We start from the raw sequence: 14,995 nt of genomic DNA, 5'->3' as shown, positions 1-14,995 counted from the left end.
GTTCTTCTCATTATAGGGGATTGGAATGCTAAAGTAGGGAGTCAAGAGATAAAAGGAACAACTGGCAAGTTTGGCCTTGGAGATCAAAACGAAGCAGGGCAAAGGCTAATAGAGTTCTGTCAAGAGAACAAGCTGGTCATCACAAACACGCTTTTCCAACAACACAAGAGACGACTCTACACATGGACATCACCAGATGGGCAGTATCGAAATCAGATTGATTATATTCTCTGCAGCCAAAGATGGAGAAGCTCTATACAGTCAGCAAAAACAAGACCTGGAGCTGACTGTGGCTCAGATCATCAGCTTCTTATAGCAAAATTCAAGCTTAAACTGAAGAAAGTAGGAAAAACCACTGGGCCGGTAAGATACAATCTAAGTCAAATCCCTTATGAATACACAGTGGAAGTGACGAACAGGTTTAAGGATTTAGATTTGGTGGACAGAGTGCCTGAAGAACTATGGATGGAGGCTCGTAACATTGTACAGGAGGCAGCAACGAAAACCATCCCAATGAAAAGGAAATGCAAGAAAGCAAAGTGGCTGTCCAACGAGGCCTTACAAATAGCAGAGGAGAGAAGGCAAGCAAAATGCGAGGGAGATAGTGAAAGATACAGGAAATTGAATGCAGATTTCCAAAGAATAGCAAGGAGAGACAAGAAGGCCTTCTTAAACGAGCAATGCAAACAAATAGAGGAAAACAACAGAATAGGAAGAACCAGAGATCTGTTCAAGAAAATTGGAGATATGAAAGGAACATTTCGTACAAAGATTACCATAATAAAGGACAAAAGTGGTAAGGACCTAACAGAAGCAGAAGACATCAAGAAGAGGTGGCAAGAATACACAGAGGAATTATACCAGAAAGATATGGATGTCTCGTACACCCCAGGTAGTGTGGTTGCTGACCTTGAGCCAGACATCCTGGAAAGTGAAGTCAAATGGGCCTTAGAAAGCACTGCAAATAACAAGGCCAGTGGAAGTGATGGTATTCCAACTGAACTATTTAAAATTTTAAAAGATGATGCTGTTAAGGTGCTACACTCAATATGCCAGCAAATTTGGAAAACTCAGCAGTGGCCAGAAGATTGGAGAAGATCAGTCTACATCCCAATCCCAAAGAAGGGCAGTGCCAAAGAATGCTCCAACTACCGCACAATTGCACTCATTTCACACGCTAGCAAGGTTATGCTTAAAATTCTACAAGGAAGGCTCAAACAGTATGTGGATCGAGAACTCCCAGAAGTGCAAGCTGGATTTAGAAGAGGCAGAGGAACCAGAGACCAAATTGCAAACATGCGCTGGATTATGGAGAAAGCTAGAGAGTTCCAGAAAGACATCTACTTCTGCTTCATTGACTATGCAAAAGCCTTTGACTGTGTCGACCACAGCAAACTATGGCAAGTTCTTAAAGAAATGGGAGTGCCTGATCACCTCATCTGTCTCCTGAGAAATCTCTATGTGGGACAAGAAGCTACAGTTAGAACTGGATATGGAACAACTGATTGGTTCAAAATTGGGAAAGGCGTACGACAAGGCTGTATTTTGTCTCCCTGCTTATTTAATTTATACGCAGAATACATCATGCGAAAGGCTGGGCTGGATGAATCCCAAACTGGAATTAAGATTGCCGGAAGAAATATCAACAACCTCAGATATGCAGATGACACAACCTTGATGGCAGAAAGTGAGGAGGAATTAAAGAACCTTTTAATGAGGGTGAAAGAGGAGAGCGCAAAATATGGTCTGAGGCTCAACATCAAAAAAACGAAGATCATGGCCACTGGTCCCATCACCTCCTGGCAAATAGAAGGGGAAGAAATGGAGGCAGTGAGAGATTTTACTTTCTTGGGCTCCATGATCACTGCAGATGGTGACAGCAGCCACGAAATTAAAAGACGCCTGCTTCTTGGGAGAAGGGCAATGACAGGCCTAGACAGCATCTTGAGAAGTAGAGACGTCACCTTGCCAACAAAGGTCCGTATAGTTAAAGCCATGGTTTTCCCAGTAGTGATGTATGGAAGTGAGAGCTGGACCATAAAGAAGGCTGATCGCCGAAGAATTGATGCTTTTGAATTATGGTGCTGGAGAAGACTCTTGAGAGTCCCATGGACTGCAAGAAGATCAAACGCATCCATTCTTAATGAAATCAGCCCTGAGTGCTCACTGGAAGGACAGATCGTGAAGCTGAGGCTCCAGTACTTTGGCCACCTCATGAGAAGAGAAGACTCCCTGGAGAAGACACTGATGCTGGGAAAGATGGAGGGCACAAGGAGAAGGGGGCGACAGAGGACGAGATGGTTGGATAGTGTTTTCGAGGTTACCAGCATGAGTTTGACCAAACTGCGGGAGGTAGTGGAGGACAGAGGTGCCTGGCGTGCTCTGGTCCATGGGGTCACGAAGAGTCGGACACGACTAAACGACTAAACAACAACAACAACAAGCAGTTTTAATGTGCAGTTCTTTAAAAAATGGCTTGTGTTTACATCTGTCAAGTATTGGTGTGTGTGTGTGGGGGGGGTCATTTTGAAGGGCAAAACAATCCTGTGCAGTAGTAACAGCAAATTTGCTCTTCCAAAGTGGATCCTATCTATCAGGGGTAACATCACATGTGTGGGGCTGGTGGGTGAGAAATGGCTGCATGACTAGAGATTCCCCGCTCCTGCCTGATACACCTCTAATGGCACAGTTTGCATGCAAGAAGGAGGTATCTGGGGGCTTTCAGGCACTCCATGATTTGCAGATAGACAGCATTCCTTGCAGAGGGTGGGGTGAGACCCCCTGCCCCTCAAAAGAGAACCCAGTGAGGACTGAGCATATTCAGTGCACTAAATACTGAAATTGGGGTGGGGTGGGGTGGGGTGGAGAACAGAAAATCCAGGAATGGAGTATGGGCATGGCTGGCTAGAACCCTGAACTAGAGCCCTCCACACCTCAGCGTCTTGCTCCAGGTTCCACTTCTAATTCATAACAAAACAAAATGCTGGACTCAGTAGACTTTCTGCCTGATCTAGGCAGTTGTGTATGCATGAGAAGTGTTTGTATATAGCAGGAACAGCAGGCTCTGATATCTGCCTACATTTTCAGATCTGTCTTGCAGACAGGGGTGTCTTTTGTCATAGTGTAAACAAGCTGAAGGATTCATTTTACATAAACCTCCTTGTGACTAAACTGGGTGTGGTGCTCAAGTATTTCAAAAATGTCCCTGCTCCATTTCCCCCTTTGCATTTATCCCTTGGACCAGCTATCCCTGGAAAGTGAGCTGGCTTTGTGTTACTGGCTTAGATAACAAGTTTTTGTTGTGAGTGTAAAAGGAAGCAAAGCCCAATACTCACAAATCCTCAAAATAAATCCATTCTCGGACTGGACCTCCCCCCCCCCAAAAAAAACTGGCCCTAAGACATCTTGCATAATTCTGTTGTTGCCTTTATATCTGTCAGGCCATGATAAACCTGGTAATTGTGGCTTCACTTTCTGTTTTATCTAAAAGGGCAGTCTCCAGATCAATGTTTGGAGCACTTCAGGGTATGCAAACGTGCTTATTAAAGTTGGGTGTTATTTTTTATGTCCTTGAGATGCACAACTTTCTTTCCTTGTCTCTTTGCTTCCTTTGACAATATGGCCATAGGTGGGTCCCCAAAGGAGCTTGTCTAGAGTCAGGCAATTGGACCTTGTAGCTCAGGATTGACTTTTCTGACAGGCAGTGGCTCTCCGGGGTTCCAACGCTGCTCCCCGGCTGCAGCCTTTTTTACAAGTGCCATAATAACGTTGGTTTCACGTACGTTAGGAAAAGCTTCTGGAAACAAAAATATCTTCAGTGGTTTCCTGGAAGTATAAAGAGTGTGTCCCACTCTTTGTATCTCAACAGGGATTCTGTTCCACAGGGCAGGGGAAGACATGGAAAGCCTAGAGCAGAAGTCTGACCTTTCAGGAGCACCTCAACACCTGAAACTAACATTATAGATGCTATCTAGTTTCTGCAATATTATTATCAAGCAATTATTAATAATGTAAGTGTGTGTGTAAGATCTTCAGGATCAGTCTCCTAAAACTACTTTGCCTGCTTTGGGAGACATTAATGACAAGCATGTTTGCCTCATACAATAGACAATAGAGGTTGTTACAGTAAGTGCCACACTTTTTAACAGCAACCAAAAAAGAGGTGTCAGGGCTGTGTCCCTTAAAGTACCCCCTGAAAAAAGTACTGCTTGAAAGTGACTTGGAGAAGCACATAGGCATCGGTATGGTTTTTGTCTGCTTTCCAGATTGCTGGCCCAAACCCCTTTGGGAGGCAGGTTGGGAGATATACGGAATAAATGAATAAATACATAAATACATGCAAATGTGATATAAACGCAAATGTGATATATAAATACACAGTTCCTTTAATTGCTTCTAGGAAGGCTGTGCCAAGGCTGGTTATGTGTTCATCATGTGACTGGCCAATCTCAAGTTTTTTGGCAGCTTGCAAATTGGTGTTTATCTGCTGTAATTCTTCTCTTGCATTTTTCTTTGCAGCAAATGAGACAATCTTCTGGGATTAGAATTGCATCCTTTTTCATCCCTGAAAATAGGTGGTTGTGTTGAAGTGGGATTTGCTGTACTTGTGTTAGTAAGGAAGCCTGGATTTGCACCTTGCTGTTGACAGTGGCAAAGTGGTGGGAACCCCCTCTTCTCGCTGAGGCAGAGCTGTGAGACTGCAGAGCGAGAGATGGTGTCCCGCTGCTCAGAGTGGTTTTGTGCTCCAGGTTGGAATGCCGTTCTTCAAAGGAGAGACGCAAGCAAGCAGCTCTGTGGGGCTTGAGTAGACTTGCTGGGCCTCCGCTTTGATTTCACGGCAACTTAAACAGCCCAGGCCTGAACCAGTAGAAACAATCCAGGTGACTATTAAGCATTGCCTTAAGCAATTAAAACAGCCAGGTGGAGATTTCTTGGCTGGCTAGTGAGTTCCTAGCTTTGCCACTGAAGAGCTGGAGCACCTGAGACCATGGCACAGCCTGACTGTATACCTTTTGGCTGTACCTTGGTGGAACATCATTAGCACATGCACACAAAACTTGTAAGCTTTGAGAGCAGGTACATTTTCAGACATGTTTAATGAGCAGGGAAGCGAGAGCTAATGAGCATTTGCACAGAATGACAGTGATCTGCATTGCTCAGGCTGACATTAGGCTGTTGGGACAAGTCCAGTCGGCACTGGCAGCGTTGGTTCTCCCTTCCAGCCAAGTAGCTTGAATTGCATCCCAGAGTCTTGCTGTCCTGAGATCATGCGCTCAGATTCCAAAAAGCACAAATGCAATAATTAGCATTTGAATCATAGGGTTGTTGGGTGAGGTGGGTGGACTTGAGAATGGCTTTCCCTCAAAGAATCCTGGGAACTGTAGTTTGTAGGCTGCTGCAAACTGTAGCTCCTTGATAAATGAACTGTTAAAGTGGTGTGGATGTGCTTTAAATGTATGGTGCAGATGTGTCCTCTTCTGTGTGATTGCTGTTGGAGGATTTGAAGAGTTCTATCATGTTTCCACCCTCCACAATCTAAGGACTTATTTTTATACCTCTGACCATCTTTATTGTCTTCTTCCTGAACCCATTCCACTTTCTCTGTTTCAGAAATGGGGAACCTGTAGCTCTCCAGATAGTGCTGAACCACAACTCCCATCATCCCTGACTATGACGGCTGGGGCTGGTGGAAGTTGAAGTTCAGAAACAACTCAAGGGCCTCAGGTTGGACACCCCGGACTATACTTTTTTAGAAAGTGTGGCACCAGAGGGATACATCGTGTGCCGGAGGAGGTGTAGCTAGTGCGGAATAAAGTGACACCATTGATTCTCATGGCTTGGAAATGTGGTTCTTTTTACTTCGAATCACATGTGCCTGTTGCCTTTTGCAGCTGCATCACACTTTAGGCTTTGCTTGTGTGCTAGCTGTAATCTCACAATTATTTTCATATGTTTGAGCTCAGGCCTGGACAGAGAGGGCACTCCAGAACAATAGGTTTGATTGCTGAGTCACTGTGGATGCCACAATACAATACAAGGATTTGTTTTTGCTCTCTGGGGCTAATTTACACTGCAGCTTTTTCTCCAAGCAGCTCAAGGTGGCACACATGCTTCTCCCCCTCCTCATTTATTCCCTGTAGGTTAGGCAGAGAGTGAGCAACTGGCGCAAGGGCACCCAGTGAGCTTCACAGCTGAGTGGGGATTCGGACCCTGGTCTCCCAGGTCCTACTCTGACAGTAACTGGTGCACGATACATGCAGTCAGTACCCAGACTTGCTTTTTCTCTGTGTTCTGTGCTCAGTGCACTGCCACCTGCTGAGCAAAATAATGACAATACTGATAATAATAATAATAATAATAATAATAATAATAATAATAATAATGTAATTCTGGGGTGTGTGCAGAGTGTAGGTTGGGATGAGCTCCTCTGTAACAATCCCTGATTTTAGACAGGTGTTTCTCAACCAGGTAGGCATATATAAATACTTGGGGGGGGGTGTCAGGGTTTCCCCCCAAAATGTGTTCAATATAAGTAGGAGGGGTGAATACAAATTTCAATTCTCATAATATTCCAGTCTTTTCCAAAATTCATATATAGTAATTAGGTGGGCCGTGGGGTTTTTATCTTTTGCTTTCATCAAGGTGTGGCCTCAGCGAATGCTAGGAATGATAAGCTTCCTGTTGGGAAGTCGTGCTGATTCTTCCTTGCCAAAGCCTGCTCTTCATTTTAATGATTCCAGCTTTATTGCCATGCTTTTGGCCACTTTACCTGGGACAGAAGCCAAGTTAAAGGATCTGAAACTTCCGAACTCCCCCAGATTCCTTTTTTAAAATGGTGCCAGATTTGCTGTCTTACAAGAGGGAAGTTTGAGTGAAGATTGCACATTTTGTTGGAGGAGCAACAATTTCATATCTGTGCCAACTAGATCTGATGATGTTAATTTATAGTTTGTCACTTAGCCCTGGTACTTGATCTTGTGCTGCTTCTATCCCAAACCGTTTCCCAGCATGATTATCTTTACAGCACAAATTAAAATTGGCTTTTGCACGACAGGCCCAGAATAATGTGTCTCTGAAACCACAGAAGGCGCTTGCTTTGTCCTACTTATTTCTACTCTTGTTTAAAGTGGGTGCTCGTTACTGAGACATGTGAGACAAGTACATACAGTTCTCGTTTGCAGCTTCTGTTGTATTGAGAGAGTAACAGCAATAAAGTTCTCAGGGTCCGGGTTTTGTGGGGAGAGAGTGCTATCCTGTTTGGCTGAGTTATAGCGCCCCCTGCTGGCACGCTGTTGGAGCCTGTGTGTAAGGTTCCTTGGCTTATATATTCATTTTTAAAACGGGTCTCCACAGATTAGGAGTTCATAGCTCCTCCAGGACTGCCTCTCCCCGCATGAACCAACCTGGACATTGTCTGAGTCCCGGCTTCATATGCCAACTCAATAAGGGGCCTGTTCCGTGATAGCTCCCTGTTTGTGGAATGCTCCCCCCAGGAGAGCATGCCTGGCACAGTCACTGGCTGTTTTTAGGCACCAGGCAAAACCTTTCTTATTCACCCAGGCATGTTGTGTTTAACTGGGAAGGTAGCTAGAGATGGCAATCTCTGTTGCAGTCCTCTTTCAAGTGGACTAGGTAGCGCTTTTCCTTTCAAATGCACTGTCAGTTGAGTAGTTTTATTCTGTTTTGTCTTGCTGCTGAGTGTAATGGCTTTGTTTTATCGGTGTGGCTGCCTTTGTGGCACTTGAGTGCAAAAATGCATAGATAGATTAGATTAGATTGGATTAGATAAAAAAGCTCAGTGGCAGAACCTGGTGCCCTCAACTTAATCCTGGGGGCCATCAAGGGCTGCTTTCCTGATGCTTCTTCAATTCTTTCTTTCTAGACCCGGATGCAGAGTTTGCAGCCCGACCCCAAAGCCCAGTACAGAAGTGTGTTTGAGGCCCTGAAGAAGATGATCCAGACGGAAGGCTTCTGGAGACCCTTGCGAGGGATCAACGTGACTGTGGTGGGAGCCGGCCCAGCGCATGCCCTGTACTTTGCCTGCTATGAGAAAATGAAACGGAGTTTCAGTGACATTATTCGCCACGGAGGGAACAGCCACCTGGCCAACGGTATATTGACATAAACCAGCCCAGGGGGCCATCCTGGTCCCTTGCCTCTCAAATGGTGTACTTTTTTCTTGTGCTCTGGCATCTTCCGCCTGCATTTCTGCTTCTGGAAAAAAGACGCTGGGAAGACTCCGCCGGTGGCCGCCTAAGCGCTCTCTTGCTGCGTTCAACTCCTTGTCTGTTTTCCACAGGCATCAGCAGTGTTAGAGCCTCGTGTATGAAGAATACAGAAGTTACGTAGTGCTCCAGAGCCCCTAAAAGTTAGATGTTGGAGAAGCATTTGACCCTGAGCAACTCTGGTTGGGGCCATAGGAAGCAGATACTTGAAGCAACTTGTTGGTCAAGCTTGGGCAGCCCTCTAGGGAAGCAGGTTCTTAGGGCTTTTTTTTGGGGGGGGGGACAAATTGCTTCTGCTTCTAAATCAGTATCTAATCTTATTAAATCTATCCATTGCCTTTATATATTGCCTTTCTGCCAGGGCACCAAAGATGCAGTGGTTGCTGGTGCCTTTGGGACACTGTAGGGCAGGAGGCAGGGAGATCAACAGTAAGTGCAGCCAGAGCCGCTCTAGTTTTGCCCCATCCTCTGCCTCCCTGCTAAGTTCTGTAGCGCAACACTGAGACCAGGGAGGAGGAGGAGGAGGAAGCTGACAGGCATGGCCACCCCTTAGACTGGTTGCAAGTAGAAAGGCAGGCTAGTTGGGGGCTGGCTGACGGCAGATGGGTTGGTGGGGAAGGGCCCTGTTCACCCTAAGACAGTGGTTTTCAACCTGTGTGCCGTGGCACCCTGGGGTGCCTTGAATGATGGTCAGGGGTGCCTTGGGCAACACTGGCCTCTGTCCCTCTTTCCTACCCTCCCTCCTCTGGTGCCCTCTCAAGTCTCTGCCTCCCAAAGGCTTGCACAGCTGTTTGTGGCTGTAGCCCTGGCTACAAGCTTCCCAGGCGAATGGTGCTTCTGGGGCTGGCCAGGGGGTGCTGGTTGCCAGGAGCTGAGGCAGCCTTGGAGTAAGCAAGCAAGTGGGTGAGGGAGCCCAGCCAGCCAGTCCTCCAGTCCTGTTGGGAATGGACAGACAAGTCCCAGGCCCCTGTGGGGCAGGGGAGGGGCAGCTCAGAGAGGGAACACTTCACAAGGGCGGGTGTTTGAAAAAGGGTGAGAGGCTGCCTGCTCTGCAGGCAAAGGGGGACATAACTGGACTCCTGAGCCCCACAGGGGAGCCGCAGAAAGAACGTAGTTGGTCGAGGGAGCCATGGACTCAAAAAGGTTGAAAACCTCTGCCCTAAGGAATCAGCCTCTGTTGCCAAGGTGGCTTAGAATTATAAAACACTAAAACAAGTGATCTATAGCATAAAGTTGGCTGGAGAAGCAATCCAAGTGGAGAAGGTCCCGATTCTCTTTGTCTGCCTGCCTGCCTCCCTCTCTTGGCTGTCATCTTCAGAAACTTACGTTCTGGTCTAGCCAGCCAAATGCCTTTGTTCTTGCTTTGTCCCCCCAGTATTTGGAGGTACCTGACCTTTCATTTGGGAGGTTTTATTTGGGGCCTGTGCTGATATTCCCACTCTTGAGGGAACTATAGTAATAACCCATGGAATAAATTCTTCACTCTCTGAATTTGCACCTGCCTGGCTTTGTAACCACAGATTAATGGATTAATGTAGAAAAACATCCAATTTAAATGCAGTCAGTATTTCAGGCTTGGTGGTCTAAAATACAAGTCAATGTGTATAGTATTATGCAGGGTGTTTATATATATATATATATATATATATATATATATATATATATATATAGTGTGCCTCTGAAATATTATTTAATATGCAGAAGTCAGTTTTAAAGTATCCAGTGCATATAGCAGATGCAGACAGTGGGTCGCTTTCAACTAACTTAGAGTAGGCCCATTAAAATGAATGGACCCAAGTCAGCTTTGTGTATTAATTTCAGTAGGTCTACTCTGAACAGGACCCTCTTTGGATGCAACCCAGTGTCTCTTCAGGTACAAAGTTGCCCATGGCCATTTCAGGGGACATGTCAGCTATTGATGGCTGTGTGGCCAGTCACACCTAATGAATTGTGTCTTCTTGGTGCTGATGATATATTTATTTGTCCCCTGCCTTTCCCCTCACATTAAAGGATTGTTTGAAGGGAGCAGCACTTAGCATATTTCCCTTGCTCAGAATGACAACATGATGCCATAGCCACAGAAGAATAATGGAGGGATAAAAAAACTTAAAAACAACAGTGTTCTGAAACAAATAGGATTTATTTATTTTCAGTTGATCCAATTGGGACACTTTAGAAAACTGTTTTAAATAGCATGTCATGGCTGTACATAATCTTAATAATGTTATGTTTTACGCATCCAGTATCATATTTGAAATATGTTAAGAATTAATTCAGAAATGCAAATTGGGAGTGCAAATAAGAATGCGTCTTTTGTTGAGTATCTTTTGAGGTTTATCTTCTTGTGTTTTGGTTTGAGATTGCGGTTGCTCCCTCCCCCCCCCCGACTTTTTCATAACAACTTCATCATAGGAAGTCGGTATGGGCAGGTAGACAGTTTAAAACACAGACTTGCTTTGCACAACTGCACAGATGAATTTCATAAGAATGAACTGCCAAAGAAGAACCATTCTTCCCCCAGATGGTCTCTTATAAGTTGCTGCGCTGTATTTTTGCAAATGGTGAATGCTTTCATATGTCTACTGTGGCTTTTTTATATAAAAGTGTTGTGGGGGCTGTTTTTCTTTTTCTTTTTCAAAGGAGCAATGTGATTCCTGATGATGTTGCATAAATAAGGGTGATTATGTATTGTGCATTCAAGAGCTCATTTGGGTGCAAAAGGAAAGGCGAATTGCTGAGGATTGATTTGTGAAAGGGGACTTGTCTTTTTTGTATGTTTGTGCAGGAATGGCTGGGAGCTTAGCTACCCTACTCCATGATGGTGTTATGAATCCAGCTGAAGGTAATGCCCTCGCCTATCAATGGTTCCGTGGTGTTGAGAGGAGGAAAGGAGAATTAAAATTGCCAGGAACCCATAAGACCTACATAGTGCTTTGAATTGTTTTTTCATTTTAAACTGTTTTACTGTTGATTCCCCCCCCCCCCATGAGTTTTTATGGGAAACTATTCACAAATGGAGTCAAATAAGTAAATGAAATGTTTCAGATTGGGAGACACAGGCAGTTCAGCATTGTCAGTAAAAAGGTAAGGGTAAAGGGACCCCTGACCATTAGGTCCAGTCGTGACCGACTCTGGGGTTGTGGCGCTCATCTCGCTTTATTGGCTGAGGGAGCCAGTGTACAGCTTCCGGGTCATGTGGCCAGCAGGACTAAGCCGCTTCTGGCAAACCAGAGCAACGCACGGAAACACCGTTTACCTTCCCGCCAGAGCGGTACCTATTTATCTACTTGCACTTTGATGTGCTTTCGAACTGCTAGGTTGGCAGGAGCAGGGACTGAGCAATGGGAGCTCACCCCTTCGTGGGGATTCGAACCACCAACCTTTTGATCAGCAAGTCCTAGGCTCTGTGGTTTAACTCACAGCGCCACCCGCGTCCCTAGCATTGTCGGTACTGACTGGCAAATGACTCCCAAATTTCTGCGAGGGTCACCTGGGAATTGAAACGGTACATTTAGAGCAATTACATTAGTTTTGTTTCAGAAAGGGCAACTCCAGCTCCCATCACGCCATGCTTTTAAGTTCTATGATACCACTTTAAACAGCCACGGCTTCCATCCAAGAATTCTGGGAGCTGTAGTTTGTTAAGCCCCTATTACCCTCACAGAGCTACAGTTCTCAGAGTTCCCTGTGAAGAGGCATTGATTGTCAAACCATGCTGGAAATAATAGCTCTGTGAGGGGAATAGGGGTCTCCTAAAAGCTCTCAGCGTCCAGCATTTGTTGGGGGGAGCCATGACTGTTTAAGGTGGCACCATAGTGCTGTAAAGGTAAGGTCTGAATGTGGCCTCTGTCTGATACAGACACTTTTGTGACTGACAAATGTCCCCGCTTGGCAGCCTTGAGAATCCAAATGAAATCTACTTTAAACTTGACAGTGGATTGGGTGATTGATATTTAATCTGCCAGATACTTTAGTGTATTTGGCTTTGCAAGTTTAAAATTTTAAACTTTTCAGATCTTGTAATTCTGAAATTAAACTTTTGGGACTTTGTCTTCCTCAAATATATTATCTGGGAAAGTACAATGGCCATTATTTACTATTCTGTTATTGGTTGGTACGCACCGCCGAAATCTGTGAATTGCATCTAATTTGGCTTTTCTTATTTCTTTTGTTTCCCTGCTCGGGGCACGCCCAACACCTCGCTGTGCCTTCCTGCCCACTGAGCCAGTGGTGAAGCAGCGCATGCAGATGTACAACTCTCCGTACAAGACGGTCCTGGAGTGCATCCGGACGGTGCATCGGACGGAGGGGATGGGTGCCTTCTACCGGAGCTACAGCACCCAGCTCACCATGAACATCCCCTTCCAAGCCATTCACTTCATGACCTATGAGTTCATGCAGGAGCAGATCAACCCCTGCCGACAGTACAATCCAAGTACGCACATCATATCGGGGGCTGTGGCTGGGGCTGTGGCGGCTGCCGCCACGACACCCCTGGACGTCTGCAAGACTCTCCTCAACACGCAAGAGAACATGGTGTTGAGTTCTGTGAACGTTAGCGGACATCTCTCTGGAATGGCCAATGCCTTTAGGACAGTGTACCAGCTGGGGGGCATCGCTGGGTATTTTAAGGGGGTCCAGGCAAGAGTGATATACCAGATGCCTTCAACTGCCATTTCCTGGTCTGTGTATGAATTCTTCAAATATGCACTTACAAAGCGTGAACTGGAGAAAGGGACGCCGTGCTGACATGTCCTGGTGCTGCAGCTGCAACCCAGAACCTCTGAGACGGCAGAGTCCCTTTGTGGGGGTGCTGGAATTCTCCAGGGCTCTTTATGTGACTGTGTAAAGGTTTCTGGTAGATTCACCCCTGGGGACTGCTGTGTGTGTGTGTGTGTGTGTGTGTGTGTGTGTGTGTGTGTGTGTTTTCTTAGATGCCAGAGAAATTGATTCTGTACCTTCCCCCCTGCTTTTGTTAAACCATATTGTGCAAGGATTGTTTGGCTTGAACAAGTATTTATAGTTTTATTTGGAGTTTATAACTGTGACCAGTTTGTACAGGGTTCTACAAGGCTTGAAATGCTTTTGAGGGCTGCCCCTGGGGGCAAGGGGCAAAGAGAGTTCTTGTGGATTGGACTTTCCCCTCTTTGAAAATGTAAAAGATTGAGCCTTTTAGCTGAACAAAGTTCTATATAGAGAAATTATGCGATATAAATTGATGGATAATGTTTATCCTTTTATTTTTCTATATCACTGAGTTGGGTGGCTTTTAAGAGTTTTAACAGTTGAACAAGAGTTCTTTTTGTGTGTGTGTCAGAAGAGGCTTCTGCACTATTTTGAAAAATTGTGAATAGCATTATCCCCACCCCTCCTAAACCAGAATGGCTTTAATCATCACTTGTTGTACAGTGTCATAGTGGTAAAGAATTATCAATCCTTAAACAGCTCCTTAAATTCTTCTGAAACTGGATACTCAAAGAGGCGTAGGACTTTGAAATCTTAAGAAACTGCCTTATGTGAGTCATTTCCCTTTTAATGTATTGGGATCGGTAGGCACTTCTGGAAACTTCAACCAGTTTTGACTTATACCGAGTAGAAGACCAAGAGTACGTAGTTTTGCATAAAACTATGTTTTAGCAAACCCTTAAATGCCTCTGATGGTACTTTAAAACCAAATTGCATCTCAGTTTCTGAACAGGTGTTGTGTGACTTTCCCCCACTAAGACCCCTGTGCCTGTCCGAGACTTTTTGCAGCTGTGTGTGTGTGTGTGTGTGTGTTTTTGCAAATTTCACTCCTGCAAGTGTGCTGAGGGGTGGGGCATCAGTTTACATTTCCTTAGGAAAACTTGCCTTGAATCACTTCTTAGTTTTTGTTGTTGTTTTTTAAAAAGGAAAAGGCAAAAAAGACTGACAAGAAAAGGCAGCTCTTTGTTGCGGTACAGTTATAATGCCTCTGAACCAAAAAGCCTTTGCAGAGGCAGAGACAAACTTCACTCTCCCCCCCCCAAAAAAAGAGAGAGCGGTGATGTTGCTCTTGGCCCTCTGGCCTGTACAAATGAAGGTATGTAGAGTTAGTTCTAGCACTTGTGATAGCTTTGTGTCAGCTTTTTTATGAACATGTACAACTTTTGTGCTGTCCCAGTAACGTTTTGTCCATACAAAGAGTACAGTTTACAGTGGTACCTCTAGTTACGAACTTACTTCATTCCGGAGGTCCGTTCTTGACCTGAAACTGTTCTTAACTAGAGGCGTCCTTTTGCTAAGGGGCCTCTTGCTGCCGCTGCGCCGCTGGCACACGATTTCCGTTCTCATCCTGGGGCAAAGTTCTCAACTCGAGGTAACTCTTCCAGGTGAGCGGAGTTTATAACATGAAGCATTTGTAACCTGAGGCGTTTGTAACTCGAGGTACCACTGTATTTTTATTTTATATATATATATATATATATATATAGTTAGCAAATCAGGATTGCAACTGGATGGTCCTGTTTGTTGTGTGCTACACATCCCTGTATGTGGGAAATGTAGAATTCTAAAGCAAGATACCGTATTTGCCCGAATATAAGCCACACTCCCCCCCCCCAATTCCAACCATGAAAAGTTAAAGTGTGGCTTAAATTCGCAACCTTACAGAAGTTGGTTTTTACGACATCACTGCTGAAACAGCTGTGCTAGGTCCGTAGCCCTGCCTTGCCTTCCAGGGCCAGAATGGAGAGAGCGCCCCCCCCAGATGCCAGCACGAGGGCTGTTGGGGGTGTGGGACAATGGTACCC

At 45.2% G+C, this 14,995-nt stretch overlaps 1 protein-coding gene across 1 annotated transcript in view; it reads left to right on the top strand.

Annotated features, from left to right (window-relative positions):
* Nucleotides 1-14,103, top strand: part of SLC25A37 (solute carrier family 25 member 37) — a 35,820-nt gene extending 21,717 nt beyond the window's left edge. Inside the window, exons 3-5 of the mRNA XM_053367851.1 lie at nucleotides 7,883-8,111; nucleotides 11,011-11,067; nucleotides 12,454-14,103. Of these exons, the coding sequence (XP_053223826.1) occupies nucleotides 7,889-8,111; nucleotides 11,011-11,067; nucleotides 12,454-12,974 (801 nt within the window). The 5' untranslated portion in view covers nucleotides 7,883-7,888 and the 3' untranslated portion in view covers nucleotides 12,975-14,103. The remainder of the gene's footprint in view (nucleotides 1-7,882; nucleotides 8,112-11,010; nucleotides 11,068-12,453) is intronic.
* Nucleotides 14,104-14,995: the final 892 nt, after the last annotated feature.

The sequence above is a fragment of the Podarcis raffonei genome, chromosome 15 (genome assembly GCF_027172205.1).
Source record: "Podarcis raffonei isolate rPodRaf1 chromosome 15, rPodRaf1.pri, whole genome shotgun sequence".
NCBI lineage: Eukaryota > Metazoa > Chordata > Lepidosauria > Squamata > Lacertidae > Podarcis > Podarcis raffonei.
This window is presented reverse-complemented; position numbering and strand designations above follow the sequence as displayed.